General features: G+C 34.7%; 1 protein-coding gene across 1 annotated transcript in view; it reads left to right on the forward strand.

Moving 5' to 3' along the window:
* Positions 1 to 21809, forward strand: part of BMT2 (base methyltransferase of 25S rRNA 2 homolog) — an 87121-nt gene that overhangs the window by 16058 nt on the left and 49254 nt on the right. The window contains exon 3 of the mRNA XM_004269878.3: positions 15918 to 16088. Within this exon, the coding sequence (XP_004269926.1) occupies positions 15918 to 16088 (171 nt within the window). The remainder of the gene's footprint in view (positions 1 to 15917; positions 16089 to 21809) is intronic.

Consider the following 21809-nt stretch of genomic DNA (forward strand, 5'->3'; position numbering starts at 1 on the left):
TGTCTTCTGTGTACCAGTCACATCATAGGCACTGTGAGTATAGCACTCAACCAAACAGATAAAATCCTTGCTCTCATTGAACTTACATGCTAGTGAGGGTTAGAAGCAAGAAACAATACATAAGTTAAATATACACTAGGTCAGATAATGGTAAGTGCTGTGAGAAAAATAAAGCAAGGAGAAATAAAACAATTTTAAAGAGGGTAGACAGAGAAGGCCTCACTAAAGTGATGTGTAAAAGACATGAAGGAAGTAAGAGAGCAAGCCTTAACAAGTCCAGAGGCCTTGAGACAGGAGCTTGCTGGCATGTTTCAGAAACAGCAAGGAGACCTGTTTGGCTAGAACAGAATGAGAAGGGGAGAGTGATAGAAAATAAGATAACAAACAGCTAGATTTTGTAGGATCTTGTGGACCATTGTGAAGACATTGGCCTTTATTCTGCATGAGATGCGAAGTCATTAAATGTTTTAAGAAGAAAAAGTTACAGGATCTTACTAATCTTTTGAAATGTGTCAAGGATTTTTAAGAACTAATTGTAGTGTTAAGATAGACTATAGAAAAGGCAAGGATGTTAGTGAGGAAACCAGTTAGGAAGCTGCTACAGTAATCAAGGCACAAAGTTATAGTGAAACAGTTTTCTTGGAGAAGGAGAGAGTGAATGGACAGACAGTGTGGTAGGATTAATGCTCAAATGAGTATAATGACTTAAGAGAGGAGCAGGGGAGATGGTGATGTATACATGGTGGTGATTATGATGATATGTAAGAAGTGAGCTGAAAATGTGAGGTAGGTGAGGAACAGTGAAAAGATTGGTATTATCAATGGATTGTGGAGCCAAAGAATTGTGGAGTTGAGGAACTAAAGGAAGGAGCCAGAATAATAAGAAATGAGATGCTTGGGATTAAAATGTTTGGGTTTTTTTTTTTCTTTTTCTAGAGAAAAAATGGTTATAAATGTGACTGTTCTACGGAGTATACATTTCTCCTTCAAGCTAAGAAACGCAAATTGAGGCATACTACTGAGCCAAATATTTCCCTTGTGACACAAAGTAATAATGTAATCCAATCAGGAAGTCAGTACCATCGCTATTTAAGACCAACATTCTTTGCTCTTAGCAGCACTGCTTTTAAATTAGTATTCCAATACATCAGGCAAGCTCTCAGACTTTATTTCAAATACCACTTTGATATGTGGTATTCTCATAGGAGCATTTGCTTGTACCTTCCACTTGAATAATGAATATGCCTCACACTTCGCTCTTCTTTCTTCTTCCTCAGATTTGTGTTTTTATCAGTAGTTTTTGTATTTACATGTGTTCTGAAAGAGGTTATTTTTAGGTCAAACTGCTGAAAAAGAACATTAATAAGAATTTAGGTCAAACTGCTGAAAAATAACAGTGGCAAAATATGGTAAAAAGATGTTACTATGGAAAGTAATCCCAAGAGAAGTTTTATAGTGTCTTTACTTTAAACTTAAAACTAGGTTGGGGAAAAAAGGCTTCAAAGCAATATTGAATTTTGAAATGAGTTATCTGTATTTCTAACTTGGGTTATATGTATTTCCTTTCCCTGTTGACAATTCTAAGAGAGCAGTGTCACTCTGAAAAGCTAAAATCAGCTTTAAAAGGGGTTTGACAAAAGTTTGCTTCCAGTAGTTATACTTAAAACTTTAGAGGAATTCGATATGTGAAATAAGTCTTACTGACATTACCTTGCTGAGATTTTGTTGACTGTTTAGCTTGAAGAATTATACATAAGATTTCCTTCTAAAAATTAGTAAAATTTTATTTGTAATATGAAGTATTTAAATTAGAAACAAAACACAATATAAAGTTATAGTTGTATGTTTAATAAAAGAATTTACCTTTTCTAACTCTCCACACAGAGGAAGGAACATATAAACACACCATTTCCTGAACCATTTGAAAGTAAATTGCAGATGACATGACATTTCATCTCCATCTCCTACATAACCACAATACTATAAACACATTAAGACAATTAACAGTAATTTCCTAAAATATCTAGTTCATAAAATTCAGATTTTTGTTATTGTCCCCATAACATGCTTTATAATTTTTTTCCCCTAAATCAAGGCTTGTGCTTTGGTGGTTAAATTTTTTAGGTTATTGTTTTTGTTTTCCCTAACATTGCATTGTTTTTAGAGAAATGTCAGTTGATTTGTAAAATATACCACATTCTGTATTTTGTGATTGTTGGTTTGAGGTGATTAGTAGCATTGTTCAAATATTCTGTATATCCTTACTGATTTTTCTTTTTGGCCTTCTATCAGTTACCAAAAGAGATGTTTCCAAGATATCATTTTACTTAATTTTTCTATAATAATTTGGCTCTTCTTTAAAGATTTCATTTTCTATTGAAGTTCTCCATATTTTCATCTATTCAGTTAATATTTTTCTCTATTAAAAAAATTTATAATAGTTATTTAAGTCCTTGTCAGCTTATTCCAACATAAAATTAATCTGTGGTTCTGTTTCTTTTGGCTGTTTTTTTCTTTTGGTTATGGATCATTTTTTTCTGCTTCCTTGTATGTCTGTAATTTTAAAAGTACACTGGGTTGGCCAAAAAAGTTTGTTCGGGTTTTTTCGTAACCGCTTACAGAAAAACCCGAACGAACTTTTTGGCCAACCCATATATACTGGCATTATGTTTAGAAGAGACTGGGGTAAATATTATTTTCCCAGAGAGGGCATGGTTTTTTCTCTGATAGGCAGCTGGGATAAGAGATTGAACACTTTCATCTTATCAGGAGTTAGGCTGGGTTGAAGCTTGATTACCACTTTAGATAGTTTCAATTCACATCTGGCTTCAAATGCCTTGAGAGTGAGTCTTGTTCTGTGTATATTACAGGTACCAACCTGTAGCAGGACTCTGGGACCTAAGCCCATGGAAGAGTGCAGAAAATTTTTTTGCTTTTTTAGTCCCACTCCAAGTCTCCAGTGCTCCCCCCTCCCCTATCTTTTTCTTACTTGAAAAAAGACCTATGGGGGAAGGCAGGAGAATGCCGAGAACAATCTCTGCATTTGGGTTTCTTAAAGTTTCCAGTGTGTCACTCCATTCTAAGCAGCCATTGAAAGCTCTGCTGCTTTTCCTTTAATCGAACAAAATTCCTCTACCTTGGAAGGCTTGATCCTTCACCACTCATGCTCCTTTTCAGCAAATGCACAAAGTGCCTGTGGTCCCTTCCATTAGACCTCTTTGCGTACTCAGTTCTCTTGATTTCTTTTTAATACATTATTTTTAGATTGTGTAGGTTTTTTTCTTTTTTCCTAGTTATAGCACAACCAGGGGTCTATTGTGATTATCTGTATCCTAATCCAAAACTAGCTTTGTGTCTTTGTTTTGGATTTATTTGATTGTTTTATCATGGTGCCATTTAACTACTTCCTCAGTCTCCTTTATTTCTTGTAAACTGAACATTGAGTCTAAAGTGTTGATTCAGGTCCCAGATTTTTGCCAAAATATTTATTAGGTGAAACTGCATACTTCACGTTGCATCACGTTAGCAAGTTCTTATTGTCAGGTTATTCCACTGTTAGAGACGATAAATTTTGCCATTTGGTTAAGGTGGTAACTACTAGATCCTTCCATTGTAAACTTATGTTTTCCTTTTGTAATTAGCAAGTCATACGTAGAGTGACATTTTTGGCTTGTGAATCAATCTTGTCTCCCAACAATCTTTCAACTAACAGGTTTACTCCATTTATTAAATAAATTTGGGGTGGTAAAATGATTTTTTTAATTGTATCATTCCTTGCATTTATTAGCGGTCATTCTTCTGTAAATAAAAACTTTCCCTTATGAACAGGGAATGATTTCATGTTTTCTGGAAAGGCTAGGTAAAAGTAAACATATACATGTAATTCTTTCTGTTTAATTAGCAATTTTCAGAGTAAGGAGTTGGTGTAATGGTCAATTCCAATTGTGACAAGTGAGTTGTGGTTTTGTTGTTGTTGTTTGGTTGGTTGGTTTGGTTTTGGTGGGTTTTGTCTGTTTGTTTTTGGAATATCACTGCAGGCTCCTGGATTCACTTTTTCCATCAGTCTTTGATTTGTGTTTGAGTGTGTGTTTGTGTTCAAATTAATCTGTATTTAGCCAGTGGGAGCCTCTTCAAAGCTGGCTTCTTGGTTCTGACAGCACCTTTGAGCACTTCTTGCTATCTACTACAAGATAAGCTTTACCTTCCCAGTCAAGACCTACAATCAAGGAGCCTTAGTTTCTTGTACTGAGAAATAGAAATTAAGATCTGGGCACTAGATATGTTTCTGCGGTGTCCTTTCTTCTAGACTTTTTCACTGAACAGAAATATTATATAGTCTTAAATTCATAATTGGTATTTGCTATTCAAATGTAACATTACAGGTTTTTTGCCTAACTTCTCTGTTTTATATTTCTATATTATCTCTTCTGTTACTCTGAAGGACTTAGTTTGGAATAACATCAACATATTTGCTTTGTTCTATAGATCACATAAAATGGTTTCAAAATTACAGTACCAATTCTACTTCTAACAATAAACTGAGAGAAGTTTAAGATTTCTTTGCAGTTAGTTCTTTCGTCTTTAGAACATATCTCACTAAGGGTCAGAATACTGTGTGTAAAAGTTACATGAAACAATTCTTTTGTGTATGGTTATGTTACCAATTTACTATGCAGTTAGTTTCACTTTGTTTTATGGGCTTTTTTCTTATTTTCTTTTAATCTGGGGGAATATAAGGCATTTACATGGTTCAAAAGTCAAAACTTTACAAAAAGGTATACTCAGAATAGGCTCCCTTCCATTTTCTTCATTTGTTTCTTGTTTCTCCTTTTTGAAGAAATAAGCAAATTCATACAATGTATATACATGTATCCACCCTGTCTTATCTCTTCAAGTGGTACATGTTTTATACTCTCTTTTGTACATTTCATTTTTACTTAATATTATGTCATGGAGTTCATTCTATTTGATATTGTATTAATCAGGGTTCTCCAGAGAATTGGCTCATGTGTTTGTAAAGGCTGACAAGTCCCAAGATCTGCAGGATGAGTTGACACGCCAGAGACCCAGGAGTTCCAAACCAGTGGTATAATTCCTATCCTGAGGCCAGCAGGCTCGAGACCCAGGAAGAGCTGCTGTTTCAGTTTGAGTCCAAGGCAGGAAAAATTCAGTGTTCCAGTTCAAAGGCAGTCAGGCAAGAAGAATCTCTCGTACTCTGAGGAGTGTCAGCTTTTTTGTTTTATGCAGACCTTCAAGTGATGGGATACAGCCTACCCTCATTAAGAAGGACAATCTGCTTTACTCAGTCTACCCATTTAAATGTTAGTCTCATCCAGAAATATCCTGACAGAAATACCCAGAACATTTGACCAGATATTTAGGCACGCCGTAGCCCAGTCAAGTTGACACATAAATTGACCACCACAAGTATATAGATGTTTTCCTCATTTTGTTAAGTTACATACAAGCTTTTTCTGTCACAAATAGTGCTGTAACGAATAACCTTGTGCATATTCATTTTGTATTTTTGGCATTGTATCTTTGTAGACGTGGAATTGCAGAGTAAAAGAGTAAATGCATATGTGATTTTGTTGGATATTGCCACATCACCCTCCATAGAGGTTATATCATTTAATTCCACCAGCAAAAATGACAATACCTGTTTCTCCAAAATCTTACCAACAGAGTATGTTGCCTACCTGTTGAATTTTTGCCAGTCTGATAGATGGGAATTGATATCTCTATGTGATTTTAATTTACGTGTCTCTTATGAATGATGTTGAGTACGTTTTCATATACTTAGGAAATATTTGCCTTTTCTTTCTGTGAATTATATGTTTGTGTTTTTGATGCTTTTTTTCCTAACGGTTTTTGGTCCCTTTTTTCTTGATTTTTTTTTAGAGCTCTGTATATAATTTAGAGATATGTGCCCTTTTTCTTTGAGTTTGTATCTTTTGCCATGCAGGTTTTTGTTTTGCCATGCAGAAGGTTTTTGTTTTCACATAATCAGATATATCTGTCTCTTCTTTTATTGCTTCAAGATTCCAGTTGTCTTAGAAAAGCTTTTCTGATTCTCAGACTGTAAGAATTCCTGTTAGAAATTCACTCATGTTTTCTTGTAGTACTTTTATGGTAATCATTTTTTTTTTGACATTTAGATCTCTGACCTCTTTGGAATTCATTCCAGTGTTTGTTGCAAAGTATAGATCTACCCCCCCCAATAGTTATTTATTTCTCCAACATCATTTATGAAAACGTCTACCTTTTCTACAGTGATTTGACATATACTTACGTGATATACGAAGATTCCCCACATAATTGGTTCTGTTTTAGGACTTCCTGTAATGATTCCTTGTCTATATCATTTAATCCATGCTATTCTATATCATTCTTCCGCCTCCCCACCACCATTCTTCTCTCTCAGGATTTTCTTGGTTATTCTTGGTTTTTTTTTTCACCATATGTACTTGAGACTCAACTGGTCTAACTAAATTTTTTTTTTAACATCTTTATTGGGGTATAATTGCTTTACAATGGTGTGTTAGTTTCTGCTTTATAACAAAGTGAATCAGTTATACATATACATATGTTCCCATATCTCTTCCCTCTTGCGTCTCCCTCCCTCCCACCCTCCCTATCCCACCCCTCCAGGCGGTCACAAAGCACCGAGCCGATTTCCCTGTGCCATGCGGCTGCTTCCCACTAGCTATCTACCTTACGTTTGGTAGTGTATATATGTCCATGCCTCTCTCTCGCCCTGTCACAGCTCACCCTTCCCCCTCCCCATATCCTCAAGTCCATTCTCCAGTAGATCTGTGTCTTTATTCCTGTCTTACCCCTAGGTTCTTCATGACATTTTTTTCCCTTAAATTCCATATATATGTGTTAGCATACGGTATTTGTCTTTCTCTTTCTGACTTACTTCACTCTGTATGACAGACTCTAGGTCTATCCACCTCATTACAAATAGCTCAATTTCGTTTCTTTTTATGGCTGATAACTAAATTTTTTAAAGTTTGTATTTTTATTGGGATTACCTTAAATTTTTTAATAACTGGAAAAAAGTGGAATTTTTATAATGTTGAGTCATTGTATCCATGAAAAAGTTATATATCCTTCCATTTGTTCTAGTCCACTTTTGAATTTTCAGTAGTGTTTTAAGGTTTTCTGTATAGTGATTATGCACATTTCTTATTATGTTGATTCCTAGGTACTTTATCATTTGTTGCTATTATAAATGAAATCTTTCCTTCCGTTGTATATCCTAACAGGCTATTGTTTGTATACATGTGGAGGCTTTTGATTTTTGTATGTTTTACATCCTGTTTTACTGAATTCTCTTACTGTTTGTATTACTTTGTGATTGATTCTTTTGGATTCTCTAGGTATATTATCATATCTGTGTATACATAGAGTTTTATTTCTTTCTCTCCAATTCATTTAACTAATTATTTTTCTCTTGTCTGTTGCATTAGCTATGTTTTACTCATTCAGTGATGTGTGTGGTATGTCCCCATTATATAAGTTGCTGGCTTTTTTGGCTGATATATAGATACAATTTAACTGTTAGGAAGCATTCACCAAGCCCTGATTGATTGATTGATTTTATTAGGAATAGCTGTTGGATATTGTTGAATGTCCTTTCAGCATCTATGGAAATGAATGTTTTCTCCTTGATTTGTGAATATAGTGAATTATATGGAAGGATTTTTTATATTGAATAATCCTCATATTCTTGAGATACATACTCGGTCATATTTGATTCTGTTTGTTAAAATTTTATTTCATATTTTACATTGATATTTATTTTTATATTTTGTATTTTATATTTCTGTATTTTTTGTAGACATTCTCACACCTGATTATCATTGTATTTGCTCCATAACAAATGACTTTAGAAAATTTTCCTTTGTTTATATGGTCTGGAACTGTTTAAACAGTTTTGGCGTTGCCGAATTTGTACTTGTGTGTTTTATTTATAGAGGTGACTGAGTGATGGCATGGAGAGGTCATTGCCATTGAAAGAATTTATTACTTACATGCCCTGAGAGAAGTGGGTATGCCATGTCACACAGGGAAGCACCACATTTGGTCAGGAGGCAGAAGCAGGAGTGAGGGGAAAAAATAGACCTGATCCTTTATAGGGTTTACATGGGAAAGGCAAAGCAGTGTAAACAGTATAGGACTGGCTAGTTTGAATAATTTTGGTGGGCTTTGGAACATACGAGCTGTCCCTAACTGTCTGGTACCTGGACCTGAGTTAATTTAGGGTTTGGGAAACATGGACTTGTGTGAGAGTTAAATAAAGGAAATGGTTGGGTTGCAACCCATAGTTGCAACTCTGAGAGGCGCGCTCCCAAGTAAGTTGTTTATTATCTTTAGGAATTAGCTAGCCTTGGAGAGGCAGTTTCTCCCTGGGTCTGTAAGGCCCTCCCAGATGTCAGAACATCCTAAGTTACAGAAAATTAAAAGCTTGATAAATACAGGGGTTATCTGATTTTTGAAGCCTTGGTAGAATTCCTCAGTGGATACTGATGCTTTTTGGTGAAGCAACTCTTTGATAACTTTCTCTTATTTCATCTATGAATTTTGGGTTTGTTTAAATTTTGCAATTTAATTGCAAAATTAACTGCAGTTTATTAATTCTACCAGTAATCAAGAGTCAAGTTTAATAAATTTTCCTATATCCTATATTTAATATACTTACCTAGAAAAATTATGTTTCATCTAAGTTTTCAGCTTTATTTGTATAAAGTTATACAAATTAAAGAACCAGTTTATGTATTTATTTGTTGGTTCTGTTTTTTCCTAACATTAATATCTTACTCCCTTTTTTTTGTTTTACTTTTTTCCCCTAATCCTTTGAGTTAGATATTTATTTTATTTATTTTGATTCTTTCATTTGTATTGATATAAATATTAAAGGTCTGAATTTTCCTCAGGTCGCTATTTTAGTGCATTTCTTAGATTCTGACTTGTGGTGGTTTTGTTATTGTTTTTTAGAAGTTCTGTGATTTTTATTAGTACTTTGACTCCAGAGTTATTTAACTTTTAAAAAAATTTGCAGGTGAAATGAATTTTTTGTTTTATTTTGTTATTAGTTCTAGCCTTATTGCGTTGAGATTGGATGATTTTGTCTATTATTTTTCCTATGGCTCTTACTGTAGTTTTATTTGTGACCTAATACATGTATATGGTAATTTTTGTGAATATTCCATGTGCACTTGAAAAAGAATAGAGTGAAGTTTGTTATGCAGTGATAAGATAAACCTTATTATGCTCTTTAGGGCTTCTGTAACCTTACTTATTGTTCATTTACTTGATTGAGAGTGGTGTGTTAAAGTTCCCTGTTTTTAGTTTTGCCTGTTTCTCCATGCATCTCATGGAGTTTCTGCTTTGTAAGGATGGCTGCTATGATACATAGTACATGGCTTCACTGGGAATTGTGGTCTTCAGCATGATAAAGTATCCTTTTTTAATTCATTTAATGCTTTTTATTCTCTACCAGCCTCTTCTTCAACATTTCCCAGTCATCTCATAGATGAAGTTCATGCTTTAATAATCTTGCAACTGTGACATTCTATGAGTTCTTACCTACCAAAAGCTATATTTCTGTAGTTTTGTTACAAGGTGCATAACTTGGCTAGATATAAAATCCTTGACTCACACTTTATTTCCTTCGGTTTTGAAAAACAAAATGTTGCTCTATTTTAGTCTCATTTTGTATCGTTTCCCCTTTTTCTCCCCCCGCCACACCCCCCTTGCCTTTTCCCTGCACTCTCTATTGAACCATTTGAAAGTCAGTTGCAGAGATCACAAGACTTTTGCTCCTGAATCCTTCAGTGTGTATCATTGCACTTAGTTGTTATCCCTCTTTGGTCTTCTTTAATCTAGGAAAATTCTCGGTCTTTTATGACATGGACATTTTGTAAAGTCAAAGTTTTACAGACTGTCTCTCAGTTTAGATTTGTATGGTTGTTTCTTTGTGATTAGGTTCAAGTTAAGCATATTATTAGCAAGAATATCACATAGGTGATATTGTATCCTTCTCAGGGTACTGCATCAAGAGGCACATGATCTATTCTGTGTTCTTTTTTTTTTTTTCTTTCAAATAGTCATTATTGTTTTAGAGCAGTTTTAGGTTCACAGCAAAATTAAGCAGAAAATACAGGTAGTTCCCATACATCCTGACCCCACACATAGGCAGTCACATCACAATCAACATCCATCTATAGTGCTACCTTTGTTACAGTTGATGAACCCACACTGACACATCATTAGAATCCAAAGTCCATAGTTTACATTAGGGTTCACTTTTGGTAATATATATTTTATGGGTTTTGAAAAATATATAATGACAAGTATCCACCATTATAGTATCATACAGAACAGTTTCACTGCTCTAAAAATCCTCTGTGCTCCAACTGTTAATTCCTTCTCCCCCCAGCTTCCCCCCATACCCAGCAACCACTGACTGTTTTACCGTCTCCATAGTTCTGCCTTTTCTAGAATGTATGTAGGTGGAATTAAGGTATTTAACCTTTTCATATTGACATCTTTCACTTAATAATGTGCATTTAAGGTTCCACCATGTCTTTCTTGGCTTGATAGCTTATTTCTTTTTAGTGGTGAATAATATTCCATCGTGTAGATGGATCAAAGCTTGTTTATCCTTTCAGCTACTGAAGGATATCTTGGTTGCTTCCACATTTTGGCAGTTACGAACAAAACTGCTGTAGAGACTTCCCTGGTGGTCCAGTGATAAAGAATCCACCTTACAATGCAGGGGACGCAGATTCGATCTCTGGTCAGGGAACTAAGATCCCACATGCTGTGGGGCAACTAAACCTGCGCACCACAACTATTGAGCTCGAGTGCCTCAACTAGAGAGCCTGCGTGCCACAAACAACAGAGCCTGTGCTCTCTGGAGCCCGTGCTCCACAACTAGAGAGAGAAAACCCAAACGCCACAACTAGGGAGAAGCCTGTGTGGCACAACGAAAGATCCCACATGCCTCAATGAAGACCCTGTGTGCTGCAACTAAGACCCGAAGCAGTCAAAAATAAATAAAGTAAATAAATAAATAAATCTTAAAAAAAAAAAACCTGTTGTAAACATCCATCTGCCGGTTGTTGTGTGGAAGTAAGTGTTCAACTCTTTTTGGAAATACCATGAAACTTGATTGCTAGATTATATGGGAAGAGTATATTTAGTTTTGTGGGAAATTACCTAACTGTCTTCCAAAGTGACTATACCATTTTGCATTACCACTAGCAGTGAATGAGAGTTCTTGTTGCTCACACCAGCGTTTGCTGGTGTTAGTGTTTTGGTTTTCTGTCATTCTAATAATGTGTAGTAGTATCTCATTGCTATTTTAATTTGCATTTCCCCAATGACATGTGATATGGAGAGTCTTTTTCTTATGCTTATTTGATATCTGCACCTTCTTTAGTGAGGTGTCTGTTAGGTCTTTTGCCCATTTTTTAATCAAGTTGTTTGTTTTCGTAACGTTGAGTTTCGAGGGTCCTTCATATATTTTGGATAACAGTCTTTTATGAGATAGATCTTTTGAAAATATTTTCTCCTAGTCTATGGCTTGTTTTCTCATTCTATTGACATTGTCTTTTGCAGAAGTTTTTTATTTTAATTAAATCTAGTGTCTCAATTTTTTTTTTTAAGGGTTGTGACTTAGATTTGGCAATGACTTTTTAGATATAACACCCAAGTTCATCTAGATTTTCTCCTAAAAATTTATAAAACTCTCTTAAGAGTTTTAGAGTTTTGTGTTTTACATTTAGGTCTGTGATCCATTTGGAGTTAATTTTTGTGAAGAGTGTAATATCTGTATCAGGGTTTATTTTTTTGGCATGTCGATATCCAGTTGTTCCAGCACTATTTGTTGAAAAGACTGTCTTTACTCCACTGTATTACTCCACTGCTCCTTTGTCAAAGATCAGTTGAATGTATTTACATGGATCTATATCTGGGCTCTCTCTTCTGTTCCATTGATCTACTTGTCTATTGTTCTGCCTACAACATACTGTCCTTGATTACTAATAGTAATGGTATAGTTACAGCTTTATATTAAGTCTTGAAATCAGATGGTGTCAGTCCTCCAACTTTGTTCATCACCCTCAATATTGTGTTGGCTATTCTGGGTCCTTTGCTTATCCATGTACACTTTAGAATCCATTTGTTTTATCTATAAGATATTTTGCTCTGCTTTTGATTGGGATTGTGTTGAATGTATAAGTCAATTTGGGAAGAGCTAACATAGTGACAGTATTGAGTCTTCCTATTCATATTCATGGAATATCTATTTATGTAGTTCTTCTTTATCCTCAGTTTTCTATTTAATTTCAAATTTGAAATGTTTTTCATATCTGCATTGCTTAATTATGTATAATTAATATTGAAGTGTTGTTACAGTTTTCTTCTCTTTTATAACTGTTATTTTCTGTGTTTTTGAGAATTTTCATCCACTGAAAAGCTTTGATATCTTTCTCTTCCCTTCTAATAGAAACTTGTACGATTGCTGGATTCATTGGACATCTCTTTTATGTGTTTTGTCTTTTATGTTAGACTGTGTATAGAGGTATAGGTAGAGGTTTGGGTGCTTGCTTTGTTTCTTAATTCCAAAGATCCTTGCTTGATTGCTACAGATATGAAAGTGGAGTTCCTTTAATAAGTATTGTCCTCTTTTGGCTGATTTATGAATTTTTAATAGGTTTAACTTATGTCAGTATGCTCTTTATTCTTAATTGATTCTTTCCCTTTATCAACACACCTCCAGAGATACCCCCTTTTTTCAAGGTGCTTCCTTTCTCCCTCAGAAATAATATCTTCACAGAGCTCTCACCTTTGGTGACAGCCCTTCCCATATACTTTCCAGACTTTTTCCTTTTGGTCTTCCTGTGCCTAATGCCTTGTTTCACTATGTCCCATAAGTCTTAAGATCTCTCCATTCAGAGTTGGACTCTCTCTGTGGTGAACCTTAGCTAGTATTATCGATTTTTCTGTGCCACCTCTAAGACCCCATCATACCTTCCTCTCTTACACAGTCCTCATCTGACTCTGTACTTCGGGTAACTCCAAAGCCAACTCAGTTGGCCTCAGATTTTTATTTCCCCAATTACATGTAAAATAAGGTGCTATTCCTGTTTCCTAGTTATGCCATAGGTGTGAACTGTGTGTGCTTTTATTTGCTCTTCCTAATGTTTTGTATATTTTTTGGAAGTTTTGTAGGGAGATTGGGGTTTAGATGGTGGTTATTATCCTATGAGTATCTGGAATTCTAGCCCTTTAAGTATTTTGCAGTCAAGTGTCTAGGTAACATTGAGATTGAACCACATAAAATTGCAATTTTTGTGGGTCAAGAACTACTGAATATCAGCAGCTCTTTGTGGTTCTACCTAATAGAAAGGTAAGTAATCTCTTTACCCTTGTGTTTCATGCCTTAGTGAAATATTATATGATAAAGGTATTATTTTTAGTATTAATTCCAAGGTGATTCAGGCTATATTTTTCAATCAACCTTACTGAGGTTTAATTAATATTCAGTAAAATATACCCATTCTAGTGTACAGTTCAGTGAGTAATGACAGTTGTTTACACTTGTGTAACCATCACCACTGTCTAGATACAGAACTTTTCCACGACTCTAAAAAGCTCTAGTGTACACCTCTGTAGTCAGCCCACCCCCCACTCAAAGAAACCACTAAACCATTTCTGTCATTAGATTAGATTTCTAAAAAAGACCACATTCCTAAATAGGCCTGTCAGTCTTGCATGATCTGAAATTTGTTTACCTCTCCAGTGTCATGTGGCTGTCATTCCTCTCTATATGTGTGTTGGCCTTAGGGCCTTTTCACTTATGAGTCCATCCATCCATTTTCTGCCTGGCAGTTTAAATTTCACATGCCTTGAACTGATGTCTATCTCTGCGGGATCCATGATGCTTTTCTGTTCCATGCCTTTGCTCATGCTGTTCTCTCTGCCAGGAAAGCACTTTCCTCCTTAACTAACATTCTTCCTAGCCTGATTTATTCCTACTTATCTTCCTAAAATCAGCTTATACTACTGATTTTAGATTGGGCGTTAGGTATTTATCAATTGTATTTTCTTTACTATTGGGTTGGCCCCAAAATTTCTTTTGGAAACCCACACAAACTTTTTGGCCAACCCAATATATAATTATTTGTCTCCTTCACTAGTCTGAGCTCCTTGAGGGCAGCAATGCCTTCTTCAATTTGTTTTTCCATCACCTATGTGCCTGGCACATGATAGGTACTTAATAAATGTTTGATTAATGATAAATGAGTTTCAACTCCTGTATATAATTTGAGTTAAAATTAAATCTCCATAGGATAAGTTAAAGAAGTCTTTATTAGATACTTAGACAAACTGAAATTGAACTAATAGCATCCTTTAAGTGTGAGGGGAAATAAGCATTGTTTCGTTAGACACCATAGTTCTACTTGCTGAAATCAGTTTTAAATTAATTTTTCACTTCTTCTCTAGCCATGTGTTTTTGAAACTGCACCAAGGAGTGTTTATGGAGAAAAATAGTCTAGCTTGTTCAGAGTATGAGCTATATGGAATAATAATGTGGTTTAAGAATCTAAAAATAAAGAAAATTTGTTCAGTTTCCATTTACATTCACTTTAAGCTTTGATAAGTATATCAGTTAATTGTCTAAGTATGTATCTCCTGTCATATTGTAAGCTCAAGGGCCAGAGGCAGATCATACCAGTCTTGCTTCCTTTAAGTTTTTTGTCTTTAATAGCTAGTAAGTGTTTTGAGTTGATTCTGTGGTTCATGTTTATTGTCCTGTTACATACCCAGGCATGGTACCCTACTATTTTCACCCTAAAATTGTATTAGGTATGAAGAAAATTGTTTAATCTTAATGCCAGTCATCAGTTTCTGATTACGGATAACAACCTGATATGGGCTAAACTAAATGAGTTTGAAATAATACATCCTGAAAAATCTGCATTTTAATATCCATTTATATTATAAGAATTGGGACAAGCAGTAGTGGTCTCTTGATGGACAGGAATAATTTCCAAGTGTTATAAAAATCACTATTATGTTAAAACCTTTGTTCTCTCTGAATGTATACCTTTATAATATGATACCATTTTTACCTTAACCAGATTTTTATGTTCTTCTTTCAGAGCAAATAGCATGATTCTTAATATTTTGGCAACCTGATTTTGTGACTTTTTTTTTTAACAGCAATTGGATATAGTTTAATGGAGCTTCTCTTTTGTGTGATAACTATACATATATATATATATTTTATTGGTATAGTTGTTTTACAATGTTGTGGTAGTTTCTACTGTACAGCGAAGTGAATCAGCCATATGTATACATATATCTTGCTTTTTTGGATTTCCTTCCCATTTAGGTCAACACAGAGCACTAAGTAGAGTTCCCTGTGCTATACAGCAGGTTCTCATTAGTTATCTGTTTTATACATATTAGTGTATATATGTGTGACTTTGTTTTTATAAACCAGGAGGGATCTGAAAAACAACTGTCTACTACCAGCAGAGCTGGCTCAGAGTTAACTGTGACTACTTTTTGAATTCTGTCACTGAATAACAGAGTTATTTAAGCTTTTCTGGAGGAACTTATGTTTTAGCTAAGAATAAAGTTCCGCAAAACATACAGGCACATTGTACTTCTGAAAAAACACTTTTAAACATAATCTATGATCATGCTTTGTTGTATGGTAATTTTAAAAATTTGAAAATGCTACAGGTGCTCAAACTTACCTCAATGTGACATTTTAAAAATAGGACACTATAATTTGAAAATTTCCCATTTTGATTAATAAAGGTTAATATTTTCCCATTTTATTTTATATTCATACCTATTGTTTTAAAATATAACTTTATTTTGCCTTGTAGTGTATGCAGAGAATATTTTCAAAATGGTGGGAAGAGAAAAGCACTTGAAAAAGATGAAAAAAGAGCTGTACTCGCCACTAAGACCACTCCAGCCTTAAATACGCATGAATCTTCTAAACTTGAAGGTCATTTAACCAACCTCAGCTTTACAAACCCTGAATTTATAACTGAGTAAGTATACTTTTCTACTTAGATTATTAACATTATCCTGGATAGCTGTGTTAATAATGTAAAATAGTGTAATGGTTTACACCAAGTAGTGGGCATTTTGCTTGCTTCTCTGGTCGTATGTTAGTCTGAGAAATGTAAATTTGTTATATTATTAGGTAGGAAAGTAGCATAAAATTTTAAGGGATATCTGGGAAACTAGTAGTTCCATAACATCGATTGTTCTCACTAAAAATGAGAAAGAATCATTCATTAAATGTTACATTTTATGGTAATACAAAGAATCAAAACAGTGAAATCCAATTAAATATAAAGTGTCTATCCACTGACAAATCACAAATAAGGAATTAATGGAAGATTATTAATAGAACCAATTCCCATTATTTTATTTTCAATATAAAAATCTGCCTGCTGGTAATATTTATATATATGCATATAGGCATAAATTTTATTTAATAAGTACATGAGTATTTTCCCAGTTTTACTGAGATATAATTGACATGTAACACTGTTTAACACATACAACAAAGTGATTTAATATATGTATATATTGTGAAATGATTACCACAGTAAGTTTAGTTAACCATCCCTCACCTCACCTAACTACAATTTTTTTTCCTTATGAGAACTTTTAGCAATTTTCAAATATACAATACAGTATTGTTAACTATAGTTACCATGCTGGATATTACATCTCCAGAACTTATTTATCTTATAATTGGAAGTACCTTTCACCCAATCCCTAAATTTGTGATCTGACAGTCACAAATCTGATTTTGTTTCTATGAGTTTGACTTTTTTTTTTGACTCTACATAGAAGTAAGATCATACAGTATTTGTCTTTTCGTGTCTGACTTACTTAGTGCAGTGACCTCAAGGTCCATCCATGTTGTTGCAAATGGCAGGATTTCCCATTTTTTATGGCTAAATAATATTTCATTGTGTATGTATTATAATCCAATTAATTTTAGTAGTATTAAAATTATTTATATACCTTAGTACCAGAATAAATTTGTGGAATCAAGTAATATTGTATTACTCTCTTGAAAATGTTAAGCTCGAATAATTCTAGAAACATTCCTAATAGACACTGCAGGCTAACCATGGAAATAAAATTAAATTAACCTCTTAAAACATTTCCAAACCTGTAGATATCAACATAACATTACCTTTGGTTACTTTGATTTTATACCATGTTGAAATATTATCTAGTTAGGTATAAGCAGTTTCATTCAAAAATTAATATATACCTTTGATTAGTTCTGTAGGAAAAGATCTTTACCTTTATTCAAAGGTTACTACAAAGCTTACAAAGCATAATGAGTTACTAAACATCTTATAACTCAGGTGTTATGAACATTCTTGAATATTTTTAAAATATTGACCAGCATAAGAAATTATATAGTTAACAGTGCTATCAAAAACAGGTACATATGGAAAACGTGAACCCTAGAATTTCTATATCGTTCTTTTTTATAGTCTCTGTTTCATTGTTGAGATTACTTTGTTTGTTAAGTCATTGTCATATTTTCCTTTTACTCTTCTGAACGTGGTTTCTTTGAATTCTTTGAACATTTTTATAATAGCTGATTTGAGGTCTTTGCTAAATACAACATTTGGGCTCACTCAGAATCTATTTACTGCTCTTTTTCTTGAATATGGACTACACTTTCCTGTTTTTCTCTGCATGTCTCATAATTTTTTGTTGAAAACTGTCCAGTATATTTTTGAAGTTATAGAAACTCTTGTTTTGGATTTTTCCCCAAGGAGGGTGGCGATGGTGGTGGTGGTTTTTAGTAATCTCCCTGCACTTAATCTGTGGAGTCTGTTTCCCTGGTAGTTTGTACATTACTATTATTTTTATTTTTTTAGGCTGGTTTCCTACAGTTTGTACTTGTGTCTGCACAGATTAGGGGTCAATGATAGGTCAGAGGTTGTGCTCAAACACCTCTCCAGCCTGTAAGGCTCCCACCCTCTGCCAGTGGATGTGTGTTGATTTGGGAGTACATTTAAAATTCAGGCAGTTTCCAAGTCTGCCTCACTTTTTGCTTTCCATCAGGCCCTCGTGGGTCTCCCGTGCATGTTCATTTAGCCTCCCAATCAACCAAGGCTATGTGGAAAGCTTATTTAGCCCTTCTGTGCCTCTTTCATTTCCAGGATATTTCTGGAATTTCTAAATTTCTGACCAGTCTTCCAGTCTACAGCTCTGGCCAACCAAAACTGCAGCCTGAAGCTGGCATAGCTGCTGACTTGCCCTGTTTGTTTCTTACCATTTTGTTACTTTTACTGACATTGTTCTGTGGGTTTTTCACCCTCTGCTCCAAATCCTGTTAACCCCTTCCAGCAGGGAATTTGCTGTTTCTCACAGCCAGCCCTGTCCTCAAAGAACTTCCATACCAACTGAGCAAAGGGCGGGGATGATGAGAGTGGCTTCAGGCAAAGACACCACAGATCCCCACTGTTGTTAGCTAAGATTTAGCTGGTTTTCATGAATGAACACTTTGCAACGTGTTTGCCTAGGTTTGAGCCCTGAAATGGTTGTGTTTGATGATTGTGTTCTTTGTTATAGTTGTTTACTGAGGAGTGGATATGCCACCAGCCTCTCCCCTGCCATAGTCAAGAAATTTCAGTCTCTGTTTTAATTTTAAAGGAGAAAAAGTAGTTTTAAGTATTTGAAGGAAATATGATTGTTATAGGTCAGGACTTACTTAGTATTGAAATTAAGCATTGAAACATCTTAGCCTAGGATGGCTAGGTTTAGATTTTCTTCATTCTAGAAACTACTTTGTATAGCATTTGGCCCCAACATGTGTATGTAGACTTATCCCTCCCACTCCTCCTACCATTATTGCAGCCCATATTCTAGTCTTATGGAACTGTTTAAATTCCCCTAGTGGCACATGCATGTTCTCACTTTCTGGCATTTGCAAGTACAATATATCCTCTTTCTGATCAACAGTTGCTGTATTATATTAGGCTATATTTGAAGCATCTTCCCTTCCAGAACTTAACTTGAACTTCTCAAAAGAATTGGTACTCTGGTACCAATATCAAACTTTTAATATCTCTATTACAGTACTTATCATGTTGTATTAAAATCAGTATTTTATATTTTCCTGACTGCAGATGAAATAAGATAACAGTATGAAAAATTTGCATGTAGAGAAGATTATAGGTGTAGAAAAATTATTACTCAATCCTGGTTACATTTAGGTGTATTTCTTTCCAGTCTTTTTAATAGGCACTGTTTTCTTACACAATAGAGACCATGCAGTATAAAAAATTTTGTGTAAACTGCTCTTCCTGTGCTATTAAAACACTCATTCTGCATTATATTTTATCATAAATATCTACCACTTTATGTGTCTAAATATAAAGTGATACTCATACAAAATAATAGTCAATTTTTCCAAAGAGAATTTCTCGCTCTCTTACACATACACACTTCTAGACAGGTAGATGAAATAGTCAAAGGTCTGATGTTTACTCTCTTTATTTATAGATATTATTATTTAGGAAGATATGTATTTGTTACTATCTAAATCTGTTTGACTTCCGACTTTGGATAGCAAGTGTAGCTAGCAAGGGTTATCTTTTTCCCAGTGTCATCACAAAATCAAGTCATTTTGATTTCCGAGTTCAGATAGTGATGGCTCACATAGCAAAAATACCTTGGGTTTTTTTAACTTACATTTCATGAAAACCAAAAATTTATTACTACTAGAGTCACTTTTTTTTTCTTCTAACTTTATTGAGATATAATTGACATATAACGTTGTGTAAGTTTAAGGTTACGATGTAATGATTTTATACATGCATATGTCACAAACTGATTACAACAATAAGGTTAGTTAATACAGCAGTTACCTCACATAGTTAGAATTCTGTGTGTGTTTGTGAGGAGAGAACTTTTAAAATCTCTCTTAGACAACATTCAAATATAAAATACAGTATTGTTAACTATATTCACGTACAGAACATTACCTTACATTACATCCCCAGAAACTGATTCCTCTTATAAGTGGAAATTTGTACCCTTTGGCCACCTTTACCATTTTCTCCCCCTCCACCTCCTGCCGCTGACAATCTGCTCTGTGTTTCTATGAGTTCGGTTTTTATAGATTCCACATTTAAGTGGGATCATAAGTGTTTTTCTCTGTCTGACTTATTTCCCTAAGCATAATGCCCTCAAGTTATATCCACGTTGTTGCATATGGCAGAATTTCCTTCTTTTATGGCTGAATAACATTCCAGTGTGTGTGTGTGTGTGTGTGTGTATCACATTTTCTTTCTTAAACACCTTTATTGGAGTATAATTGCTTTACAATGATGTGTTAGTTTCTGCTTTAGAACAAAGTGAATCAGTTATACATATACATATGTTCCCATATCTCTTCCCTCTTGCATCTCCTTCCCTCCCACTCTCCCTATCGCACCCCTCTAGGTGGTCACAAAGCACCCAGCTGATCTCCCTGTGCTATGCGGCTGCTTCCCACTAGCTATCTATTTTACCTTTGGTAGTGTATATATGTCCATGCCACTCTCTCACTTTGTCACAGCTTACCCTTCCCCCTCCCCATATCCTCAAGTCCATTCTCTAGTAGGTCTGTGTATTTATTCCCATCTTAGCCCTAGGTTCTTCATGACTTTTTTTTTTCTTTTCTTAGATTCCATATATATGTGTTAGCATACGGTGTTTGTTTTTCTCTTTCTGACTTATTTCACTCTGTATGACAGACTTTAGGTCCATCCACCTCACTACAAATAACTCAATTTCGTTTCGTTTTATGTCCAAGTAATATTCCATTGTATATATGTGCCACATCTTCTTCATCCATTCATCTGTTGATGGATACTTAGGTTGCTTCCATGTCCTGGCTATTGTAAATAGAGCTGCAATGAACATTTTGGTACATGACTCTTTGAATTATGGTTTTCTCAGGGTATATGCCCAGTAGTGGGATTTCTGGGTCGTATGGTAGTTCTATTTTTAGTTTTTAAAGGAACCTCCATACTGTTCTCCATAGTGGCTGTATCAAGTGACATTCCCACCAACAGTGCAAGAGGGTTCCCTTTTCTCCACACCCTCTCCAGCATTTATTGTTTGTAGATTTTTTGATGATGGCCATTCTGACCGGTGTGAGATGATATCTCATTGTAGTTTTCATTCGCATTTCTCTAATGATTAATGATGTTGAGCATTCTTCCATGTGTTTGTTGGCAATCTGTATATCTTCTTTGGAGAAATGTCTATTTAGGTCTTCTGCCCATTTTTGGATTGGGTTGATTGTTTTTTTCATAGTGAGCTGCATGAGCTGCTTGTAAATTTTGCAGATGAATCCTTTGTCAGTTGCTTCATTTGCAAATATTTTCTCCCATTCTGAGGTTTGTCTTGTTCATGGTTTCCTTTGCTGTGCAAAAGCTTTTAAGTTTCATTAGGTTGCATTTGTTTATTTTTGTTTTCATTTCCATTTCTCTAGGAGGTGGGTCAAAAAGGATCTGGCTGTGATTGATGTCATAGAGTGTTCTGCCTATGTTTTCCTCTAAGAGTTTGATAGTTTCTGGCCTTACATTTAGGTCTTTAATCCATTTTGACTTTATCTTTGTGCATGGTGTTAGGGAGTGATCTAATTTCATACTTTTACATGTAGCTGTCCAGTTGTCCCAGCACCACTTATTGAAAAGGCTGTCTTTTCTCCACTGTATATTCTTGCCTCCTTTATC

Source organism: Orcinus orca, chromosome 9 (assembly GCF_937001465.1).
Source record: "Orcinus orca chromosome 9, mOrcOrc1.1, whole genome shotgun sequence".
In the NCBI taxonomy this organism is placed as follows: Eukaryota; Metazoa; Chordata; class Mammalia; order Artiodactyla; family Delphinidae; genus Orcinus; species Orcinus orca.